This window comes from Lissotriton vulgaris, chromosome 10 (assembly GCF_964263255.1).
Source record: "Lissotriton vulgaris chromosome 10, aLisVul1.2, whole genome shotgun sequence".
NCBI classification, from domain to species: domain Eukaryota; kingdom Metazoa; phylum Chordata; class Amphibia; order Caudata; family Salamandridae; genus Lissotriton; species Lissotriton vulgaris.
Genome location: NC_141698.1, coordinates 41,427,706 through 41,439,477, shown reverse-complemented (window position 1 = coordinate 41,439,477; position 11,772 = coordinate 41,427,706). Strand labels below are relative to the sequence as shown.

The 11,772-nt window shown below is 43.3% G+C and overlaps 1 protein-coding gene across 1 annotated transcript; it reads right to left on the bottom strand.

The window, feature by feature from the left end:
- Positions 1 to 3,309: 3,309 nt before the first annotated feature.
- LOC147684494 (olfactory receptor 1M1-like) lies at positions 3,310 to 4,242 on the bottom strand. Its single transcript, XM_086939659.1, has one exon. The coding sequence runs from the start codon at positions 4,240 to 4,242 to the stop codon at positions 3,310 to 3,312; it is 933 nt and encodes a 310-aa protein (XP_086795785.1).
- Between the last annotated feature and the right edge of the window lie 7,530 nt (positions 4,243 to 11,772).

Below are 11,772 nucleotides of genomic sequence, written 5' to 3'. Positions count from 1 at the left end.
GCAATAGTGCCTGCTTTGCTGGGAATGATTGTTAGATGTTCCTTCTGCACATACACAATCAGTAATCACGATGTGTTACTTCTGTGTATGCTGCATTCTTTAGCGCACATCATCATTATTTAATGATTGTTTATGTGCATGAAGGGACACTTTCTGGCACATAAACAACCATTAATTGCATTTTGCTCTTTTTACGTGTGCTGTAAAATGCAGTACATGTAGAAAAAGCAAAAACTAGGAGAGTAAAGTATTTCTCCTTGTTGCACCATTGTAACGCCTTTACACATCCTTATAAATCTTGTGCAGCATCAAAAAGCAATAGGTGTTGTGATGGAACGGCCACAGAAAGACCCACTGCACGCACCTTACATGCAGATATCTGCGTGAAAGTGTACCATATTTACGAAGCAGCGTTAAGCCACAAAAATTGGCTTAACTCTGTCACATGGCCCATGGGGACATCTTCCCTAAGTAAACATGAGTATGCTGCTGACTGTTTGCTGCTTTGCGCACGTTATGACCTGACTTTATTTTGCGCGTGAAATTCTGAAACTTTCAGATAAGAACCTACAGTTGTTTTCACACTTTGCAGGTTCGTGGGATTTAGTCGGAACATTGGGAACTTGGTCGAACAATGCCCCTTGTTATTCCGTTCTGGTCAGGCCCTAACACCTAGACAAAACATTCAGATGAAGCTGGTGTTTGGGAACACGTACTTTGGTCTTATTGGAATACACGGATAGGTAGCACACACTTGGAGAGGGACCTTTCCAGGGAGAAAAGCGAGACAGCATCTATGATGTAGATCTAACAAATGTAGACTGAGGTACGGGGTCTTCTGTTAATGCCAGAGATCTTCTAATATATAATTATCATGCTTCTCTACAAGGGGAGAGAGGGTAGGGTATGCTGTCATTGATTATGACAGCTCCTTTCATGATCTATGGACTATTTGCTATGCTGACCGTAGTTGTGTTATTGTGTTATAAATTGTTCTGATTATTGTGGCACGTATACTGCATACTAGAGCACTTCAGTTAAAATAAATATGTTAAACTTGTTCATGTCTTTGTACAAGAGTGTGAGCCAAAGGGTGTGTCTTGCAACCACGATTCTTGAGATAGTTGGAAGTGTTGTGTTCTGGGGTGTCTAATCACTTGTTCCACTGTGAGTGAGTAGGATGGCAAGTGAGACACTATAGCTAGTCGGTCCACGGCTTCTGTGTAATGAGGTGGTAGCATAACTTAACCCCTATATACTAAGACCACATAATTCCATGCATAGTTATGTGTGTGTGCAGAATCCCTGTAACAACTCCACTTTGTAAATATGGTCAGGGCATTGCGCCACCGGAACATCGTAAAAAGTGATGTTCCGGTGGCGCAATCCCCTCGTAAATTTGCCCCGTGGTGCAGAGCCCCTGAAGAAAACAGAGCCTGGGACATAAGGTCCCCTCCAGCACTATTTAGGGGAAGCCATGGGCAGTGCCCTGGTTCCAAAGTCTAGTCCTTACTTTGGCAGGCTATCAGACACCACAACTCTGAAACGATCTCTATGCCATAAACACGTAAAAACATATTTTGCGGTTGAGGCAACAGTGAAGCCACCAATGCAAGCAAGGATTGCACACATTGTACAGTTTCAAGGACACTGAGGTTTATTTTGCTTCTAGGTGGCACTGGAAATTCACAATCTCAAAGGTTTCATATCCCAGGAGCAGGCCAGTTTGTTGTTAGCCGTAACAACTCAAAGATGTGTAGCTGTTAAAGTCCTAACAGAAGTCTTTCATTAATCATATGTACTTGCCATTTACAAGGACTGTCAGTTTGGATGAAACCAGGTGCTCTCAGCAGCTCGCTCCATACAGAGTTTCACAGCTACAAATCCGGAAAGTTTTAAGGAAGTTTGAGTGTGACTGCATATTTTTAGCTGGTCAGGCATTCTCGATCTCTTTCTGTTTCCATGAAGATTAGTTCCAAAAGATTTATTTCATCTGCACCAGGTCTGTTGTTCACAAGAGTTTCTACTCATTTTATTTTCTTTGCCACTGAATTCACTTTTGCCTTGTATAACTGCTGAGACATTCTCAGGACAGACAACCAAAGAAGAATGGGCATCATTGAACGTCATGTATTTACTTTATATACTTTTAGTCGGCTCCATGCATGTTGGTCACTTTGTAAATAGTTATTGGAGACTAGATCCATGCCATATTTTCTTCTTAAAGAAACATTTTCCCAGAACCCCTTGGGTGCGGCCGCGATTCTGCGCCTGTGCGGCAGAATAGCCAGTGGGCGGGTTCATGACGGTCCCCAGCCGTCATCAGCACACAAGCACCGTAATGCATGACGGCTGGGGGCCGTCATCAGCACCGAAGGGGTTAAAGAAGGTTAGCAAGCTGCACCATTTTAGATCTGAAGTTTGCCAGTAATGAGGCATACATTGTTAGTGCTCTTTGGCTCAGAAATGTTATTACATTTTACCATGTCTGATAGGTAAAAAGCTATGTTAATTTACAACATTTACCTCAAGCAATTCCATAGACAGATCTACATGGAACATGTGTGGAAGAAGCTTCGTCAGCAGGATGGATTATGGAAATGCACTTTTTGTTGGTATGCAGACTACCTTTTCAAAAGTCTGCAAGTGATACAAAATGCAGCGGCCAAACTGGTGTGCAACAAGGGCAGATACAGCTCAGGAACTGATTGCTTGAGACTTCTTCACTGGCTTCCCATGCGTCAAAGAGCAAGATTTAAGCACTTGCACACAAGGCACTCCATCATACTGGCCCTAAGATTCTTTGGAATAAAATCAAATTCTACACCTCTCCCAGGTGCCTAAGGTCAAGCCTTCAAGAGATAGTTGAGACTAAAAGGATCAGAAAGATCAGGGCAAGTGGACGCATCTTTTCAAACCTCGCAGCTCTGCACTGGAACACGCTTCCGCTGGAACTACGGCTGATCGAGGATTACACGGCGTTCAGGAAGAAACATAAAACCCACCTATTCCCCAAGGACTGATATCACCTACCTTAACAGCGCTAGCCCTAATCACCACTCTCCCGCTACATTAGCCCCGTGATATCCCTTTGGAATGAATGGTGCACTTTACAAATAATAAAGCTCAATGGCCTGCCTATTTAGCCATCAATTGATCGTTGTCAGTATTCAGATCAAAGAACAGTAGAAGAGAGTTTGCCTCAACAATAAATACCCCATCTCATGTTCCTTGTTGAAACCCTCTGAGAGGCATTTCCGACTGTTGGACAATTGTTCTTACAAATCCAGCATGCTGGCCAGTCAAAGTTCAGTTTGTCTGCCTATCAAGGGCTCTCCTCAAAGCCCCTTTAACATCCTTATTTCTGAAACTGTAGATGAAAGGATTGAGGAGAGGAGTCAAGAAAATGTACATTATGCTTGCTATCCTGTAATGAAGAATAGACGTGTGTGTATCTGGTCGTAGGTATATTGAAGCTGTTGATGCATAGAAGAGCATGACCACCATAATATGTGAGGAGCAGGTGGAGAAGGTCTTGCGCTTGGCTGCAGCAGTTTTTATCTTTAGGATGGTGTTGACAATGTGTCCATAGGAGATAAAAATGCATAGAAATGGGACTAACAATATGCTACATGCCTCTACTAAACCTATGAGGTTAATGAGTGCAATGTCTGAGCAGGAGAGGTTCCAGAGAGGTGCAAGTTCACAGAAAAAGTGTTGGATCAAGTGGGACCCGCAGTATGTGAACATGGAAGTCCATACCGTGTACAGCAATGAATGCAGACAGGCGATGATGTAAGATATGAATACCAGAAGAAAGCAGACCTTTGTACTCATCACCATGGTGTAATGGAGAGGTCGGCAGATGGCCACATACCTATCATAGGCCATCAGTGCCATGAGAATGTTTTCCATGCAGGCAAGGGAGTGAAAGAAGAACATCTGTGTGAAGCACCCCAAGAAAGTAATAGTCTTAGCTTCATGAAGGAGGTCGAATAAAACTTTTGGTATAGTAGTGGAGGTGAAACAGAGATCTACCACTGACAGGCAGCAGAGGAAATAATACATGGGGGTTTGAAGACAGGAGTCAGTAGAAATTAATGAGGTGATGACAATGTTTCCGAACAATGTCAGGAGGTATGCGATCAACAAGATGAAAAAGAGGAATTTCTGATTGTCACCGAGGTCAGAAAATCCAAAAAGGATAAATTCTCTAACAGTAGTTGTGTTGCTTTTTTCCATACTTGACATAATCTAAGAAAATTAAAAGATTGAAATCATTATTGGGTACCATAGGGTGTGATTAACAACCAAGCATGGGAAGAACACAATAGTTATCTTAGCAAATTACACCATGCAAGAATTATGATAAAATCTCTGGAATTGTTGACCAAAGGTGTGGTTCCCTTCCTTGCACAAAGGAATGCCTCATAAAATTGCTATCTGATTGTTTCTTTTTAACAAGCCCCTCTCTTTACACATTTCAAATTTCATGGATTCTATACAAGTTTCTGTGATCACTTTCTTGCATTTTCGCCTTCTTAGGCATAGGGACATATTCACACACTCCATGCCCTTCTGGCTGCTCTACGCTATCATCCGTGTATTGTCATTTTTAACTTCATGCTATTCCAACAAAACATTTCACTCCTGAATCCTAACATAGAAAGGCAAAGGGAGCATTGATAGTAGAAATACTATGTGTTTCAACACCCTTGTCCTGTTTATTTCCCTGTTCTGCAAAAATAGGTGATCCATGTTTGCTCTGCTTGGGCTCTAGTCTATTAATTACAAAAAGAACTCCAGTTCATTAGAGGAGCAGAGTAAAAATGGCAAATTCCACCAATTTTACTGATGTCCCCAGAAACACTATTGCAGAGATTGCATCTCTTATATAACAATATGCCGATCTCAGCATATTGTGAGATTTTAATATTCAATTTGATGACTCTAATAGAGGCTCTGAGTCAGCTGGCAAACAATTAGTTCCTAATCCAGCCCATGCACCAGGACATGTATTCAGTCCCATATTTACTAATCTGCATCTTCTTGTTGTAGACTCTCCACTTCCTTTGATACGCTCTGACCATCTGGTCGTTCTGATGTCTTTCTCTAGGCAGACAGGTAACTACCTCGCCCCCTGGTTTGATGATTCTCTTCTAGCCTTGAAGAAAAACTGTGAGTGCCTTGAATGTAAATGGCAAAACAGTATGATGCTCAGGATAAGCTTAAAATAGCTTTGAGGGATGAATATATAGCCTTTTCAGCTGCTATCTCTGCTTTTTACGCTGAAAAGATTTCTAAGTCCCAATCCTTCAAGAGATCTTTTTCAAATAGTCAAATCTCTCAGTGATCCCAGTAATATTTCTCTGCCTCCTTCTCTTTCTCAGTCTAACTGTCAAGAATTGGTTTACTTCTTTTTTAACTCTTTCCCTGCTCATGACGAGCTCAGCTCGTCATGAAGCACGGTGCTCGTGTGCTCATGACGAGCTGAGCTCGTCATGAGCCGTGGAATACTCACATGCAGTGCTGAACTTTCCACGAAAACGGGTGTGGCCGTGACGAGCACTGTGATTCTGACCAATCTCTATCTTCTTTTAATCTTCCTGAGGAAACTCATTTTTACGCAATCTTAAATTTGATTAAGCCTGGCTGTCGCCAAGATCCTCTTGCACCTGAAGTCCTGACAAGGAACAGCCCCATTTTAGATTCTTTGCTTTTGACATTACTCAAAGCTTCGATGTGTGAAGGTAGGGCCCCCTTGGCTTGAAAACAAGCCTTGGTGATTCATTTACTTAAGAAACCTGACTTCAATGCCCTTTGGCGGACATAATAAATGCCTACAGCCTTAATCTCTTTTCTTATGCTGATGACATTTAAACCATTGTCTCTTTGCACACTACATAGGAAGAAAGAGCCAGATGTATTAAGCTTCTTACCAGGCGCAAACGGGTCGATTTGCAGATGTATCATCCCAAAAGACATTCGAAAAATAGGGAATCGCAATGTTTGTGATTACCTATTTTGCAAATGCATTTAGGGAATCACAATTTGCGATTCTCTGAATGCAATGAAGGAAGCAGGTAAAAATTGTGGCCTTGCTTTAAGGAATCGCAAATTACCACCAAATTCAAGTTGGTGGTAATTTGCAAATTACTAGAAAAACTCACATTTTGCATTTTTCTAAGTGCCATGTGGAACACACACATGCCCTTAGACCATGTATGTGCCCCACATGTGCACACTTACCTTTTTTGGGGTTGCAGCAGGGTGGCCTTTTGACCCCCTATAGCCCATGTTATTGCATTCTTAATTTGCGATTACCAATTTGGTAATCATAAATTGCGAATGTCTTCCCATTCATTCCTATGGGCCTAGAGGTCCATAGGAATGAATGGGAAGGCATTCCTTATTAGCAAATCACACTTTGCAATTCGCTATTAAGGAATATGTAGGAATCGCAATTTTGTTGACAAAATCTACATACATTGTATTTTGCAATTCCATAATAGCGAATCAGCAAAAATCACGATTATTGACTCACAAAATTCAATGTTGAAAAAATGTCTTAAACTGTGTGGGGAATCAGCCCAATCAATGGTGTCCAACAGTTTTTGTTGCTCTCCTCGCTTCAACTTGAGAAGTTAATAGTTTAGGCGTCTCACTTGAGAACAAACTGATGATGGAATTTCAAATCCATAAAGTAGCTGCTGTCTGCTTTGGTTTATTAACTCCTCCCATGCTCATGACGAGCTCAGCTTGTCATGAGCCACGGTTCTTGTGTGCTGATGACGAGCTGAGCTCGTCATGATCTTTAGAACACTCGCACGCTGGGCAAATTCCCCTGCTGTGCGAACGTTCTAAAGAAACGGGTGTGGTCATGACGAGCTCAGCTCGTCATGAGCACAAGAGCACTGTGCTGCTTGACGAGCTGAACTCGTCATGAGCACGGGGGCGCTGTGCGCCCCCCCCCTCCCCTCAGCACAGCGGGGGAATGTGCCCAGCAGGGAAGGGGTTAAGATATTGAAGGGGGTTGTTCTGGCTTCCTCTCAGAGGACCACCCTTTTCATGCCTTAACCATGGTGATGTCTTATATTTCGGAGTTACTAAATCTGCTGCGAAAAAAATTCAAATTGTTTGGAATGTGGATGGTCGCCTACTATTTCACACTCCAAAATTCAAATTGGTCTCACTACACCTCTGGCATCAAGGACATATATGACATATGCAAAAGTAAATTTGTTCTAACTCACTTAATTGGCCAGAAACAAGCTGCAATTTAAAACATCTTACACGGTTAAGGCACCGGTTGTAGAGATCTTTGCGTGCCCAGCAATTTTGAGGAGATTACAATATCAGTAAGATAACTCTATTGGCTAATGAAGTTCTGTGAGAGCTCTACGTTTTGCCGAGTCATATATTTCACTCATAAAGCAGCATTGAGGGTTAATGTGCCTGCTACAAAGCACATTGTGTAACATGAAAATAACTGAGATGTATTTTAAATGAACACTTAAATGGTTACTGATTTCGACACAGATTATTTTGTGACTTCTACTTTATAAATTGCAATCCTCCTACTATAGGGCAGTTGTCTACCTGCTTAAATGTGCTGCATGCAAACTGTAAATATGGGTTATTATTAGCTTTTCTTAATAATGTATTATTCTAAGATTGCAAGGAAGGCTTCCTTTGGGAAGTAATAAAGTGTTGTTAGTACAATAACCACAATCACTGCGTTACTTTTTTATATCCTGACTGTGTTTCTCATGTCCATTTCACTTTTAATATATATTCGAGTATGGATGATATGTGAATCCTACCCCTTATAACACTTATTTTTGTATGTAATATTTCCTGTACATTGATTTACATACTTGCATTATTAATTGTGCATCTCTGTGTTTTATAAAGCCCTCTGAAACCTTTTACTTTGAAGTGTAGCCCTGCAAAAGAGTTAAGTGGAAAAATAGTAGTTGCCATTTAAAGCATTAGTTGTGCAATTACTCCTTCACATGGATACATCTTTTATTTTTACATAGCATGCACATCTTTTACAAAAAGCTGCCTCCAAGTCAGAGTCTCTTTAAAGTACTTGTGAAGTGATAAACCATGTGCCTTTGTTTCCTTCCATTGCATTGGAATCTAGGCAGTAGGCACCAGATAGCACCCAGCCAGATTGATACTTGACCAAAAGAAAGTCTCATGGCCCTTTAAATGAGCCCTTTGTCTTGGGCCCGCTGGAAGTGATAGGAAGAATGCCCCTCCTTGCTGGCTGCAGGTTACAGCTCCACACATAAGAGACAACATGTGGGTGCTGCTGAATGATGTCCGGGTTCGGCAAATGACACCACAACAAATTGAGCATGTTTCCCTGGGTCAGCCGGATCCCACACCCAGTCCAGAAATAGCTCCCTTAAATGAGAGCTGGTGAAATTCCAGTACTGCTTCTGATGTATGTAGTATCCTAGATATCACTCCCATGGTATGAAGAAATGATTTTAAATAATTACCCACTCCTTCTCAGGACCTCAACTGTACACACAATTGTGTGCAGGTGGTAGCAGAATGTATGCATCCTTGATGCAGTGGCAGCCATTTGTGCAGTTTTAATTCAACATTCCAACATAATTGATGGCCATGATGGAATGGCAAATTAAAATTTAGGTAAGAAGGGGCTTATTTATGAGACCCCCTGGGGCACCGGGGCGTCACTTTATGTGACAGTGGCGCAGATTAAAAAATCATATCTATCTTGCCACGCACAGCACGATGCGTGGCTTTGGCTAGCCTCATACATGTGGAGTAAAGCAAGGCAGCGCACATTTCTGAGTTGCCTTACTCTACACCTGGGAAGGTGTTCCGTGGGCATTGCGGTGGGCTTTCCCATGCAACATCCATGGATTTTAACACTGCCCTAGATTTACAAGATCATGTAAACCTGGAGAAGGGCCAAATCCTTACGCCTCCTGTGGTGAGGCGTAATGAGGAGAAATATCTTTGTTTTTTCCTCCTTCTATGTGTGCTGCATTCTGCAGCCGTAGAAAGAGGAAAACACCTATTAGGATTGTTTTTGTGCGGGGATGTTCCCCTTCCTGCAAAAACACAATCCTGCTGACAACACAGACCCCCTTGTGCCATGATGCAAGGGTACCTGCGTTAGCGCTAGGCTACTCAAAAGGCACCAGCACAGGGGGAAAGGACAGGAATGCACAGTATTGCATAAATGAGGTGCATTCTTGCCCGTTCACTTTGAAATAGGGCAGTGCAGCAAGATGACATGCTACTCTGCCCTATGCCAAATCCTTATAAATAAGTGCCTAACTGCACAGGAAAGCATTGAAAAGGAAGCCTGGTGTCCCTTTTAGCTCCTCAGAAAAAAAATACTGTAGAATACTGTAGAATAAAAATAGAATAATTTGACACCAATGGACAAATAAGAAATCAGCAGAAAGAAAGAGCATGGGCAGTGATGTGAGAGGGAGCAAACAGTATAGCAAGAAAGCAAATACAAAGCAAGTTCTTCTATGAAGTGCTGAAAGAGAAATAAAAATGGATTGCCCAAAAGGTAGCAGTGGAAGAATACAACTCATAGAGACAGAAGTAAACCAAAGCAGCAATTTTACAGGGGCAGCACAAACACAAGAACAAGGAGGAATACCATTTAATGCAGAAAATTGAACAATGTGAGAAAGCCATCCAATAATAAGTGGATAGCTGGCTCAAAGCATATATTAAGGAGAGTATCCACAATAGCAACTTTACACATCAGCAAATTTACATTTGTAGATGTACTCTTATTCTTTGTATTAGCTAACTACAATACCATTGACTAATCACCATTTAAGAGTGTAAACGTGCTAAAAAGTGTAGACTAACAGGTGCCCGCGCCTTGAAACAAAGAGTAAAGTCTGAAAAAACATTAAGTATGGCAGTAAAGTTATAGTAGTAGCAACTTACTACTGTATTTCACATTCCGCAAACTTGATGAAGCCATCCACAGTTGAGGAGGGGACATCCCTTTGATAAAAGATAGGAAAAATTATAAAAGTTTATTTAAGTTTTAAAAAAAAGGAAAATATATGTTCATGTTAAATCTTAATGGTAATTAATGTTATATATATTTTTAGGTCTCGGTATTCGATGCGCATGCGCATCGAGCTTGCGAGACTATGGGGGCTTAAACAGTCTTTAACCAACTTGCAAGGAATCGTGGCGATTCCTTGCAGTGCCCGTGACATTCAAGCTCAATGCGCATGCGCATTGAGCTTAAAAGCGCGTGCACATCGGTTCCCTTCAGCCGCACTCCAGGCCCCTGCTGCTTTCACACCCTCTCCCCGCTCCGCCCCCTCCCCTGCCCGCCGTGTCGCATTTCCCCTCCCCCCTCCCCTTCTCTCCCTCCGTCTTGTTTTTGCCAGCCGTACTTTCACTTTGACGGCGCCAGGCTTTTTACATTACAAATTACATGCTCCAGTCATGCTAAAGTGCCCCCGATTCTTAGGTACCCCATTTTGCATGAGTTCTGAGTTTTCTCGCACCCCCTCCATGCCTCCAATTTCAAATGCACCATCTCCTGGGAACGTCGCAGCTGTGCCTAATTTGCAATTCGGCCCCTGCTGCTTTCACACCCTCTCCCCGCTCCGCCCCCTCCCCTGCCCGCCGTGTCGCATTTTTCCTCCCCCCTCCCCTTCTCTCCCTCCGTCTTGTTTTTGCCAGCCGTACTTTCACTTTGACGGTGCCAGGCTTTTTACAGTACGAATTACATGCTCCAGTCATGCTAAAGTGCCCCCGATTCTTAGGTACCCCATTTTGCATGAGTTCTGAGTTTTCTCGCACCCCCTCCATGCCTCCAATTTCAAATGCACCATCTCCTGGGAACGTCGCAGCTGTGCCTAATTTGCAATGCACTGCGCTCCTTTCCCGATATCTGAGCCACGCGCGCGCCCCTCGAACTCTCTCCCTGCTGCTGCAGCCTCCGCTGCCCTGGGCCTGTGTGAGCCCCGCACAGTCGCACCAACTTCCACTGCAGCTAAGGAAGAGGCACCAGGCGCGCGTCGGACGGGGCAGGCCACGTAGAAGCAACATTAACCATGCGGGGTACCCTCTTGCTCCCCAACGGCTGTAGCATACCCGAAGCTCCCGCTCTGGCCCCCACCTCACCTGGGTCCCTCTGCAGGCTGGAAGAGCTCTCGGCGGCCGGACTTGTTTTTCTCGCTCCTTCAGCCACTTCTTGGCCCGGGAGAGCTGAGCCTGCCGGGATTGGTCTGTTTGTTTCTCTTTCCCCCCTCTGCCCCCCGCCCTTTGTCTGAACAGACTTTGTGAATGAAAAGAACAACACCGCAGCCACATGCGCGTTAACACTGTATTGTCTGTCCCGGCTGCAGGCTTCTAACGCCATTGGTGAAACAGACCATGTTTAATCCGAGCTAAACGCACAGTACTCTCGTCTCTCTTATAGCAACGCAACTACAACTTTTTAGCTTCGATCTACCGGCACGATGACCACTAGCCCATGCGTGCCATGTGCGAGAGGCTTTGCAGAGCCTGTTTACTTTGGTTTCTGGTATTTGTAGTTTTACTTTCCCCTTTGTAACTGGACGAGGGACGAGTACCAGAGGCCAAGTATAAAGTCGAACTAGTTCAGTTATTCAGAACATGTTGAATTCTTCAGCGGAAGGATACCCTCGCGGGTGTAGTACGCTTTACAAATACACCTAAATAGCATAGTTGGCAGACAACCTGGGATGTGTAAGCTTTTGGTGTCCTACTAAG

What these genes read in the sequence shown, in the direction of transcription:
- LOC147684494 (XM_086939659.1), bottom strand. Translation starts at nt 4,242, where the DNA reads ATGGAAAAAAGCAACACAACTACTGTTAGAGAATTTATCCTTTTTGGA.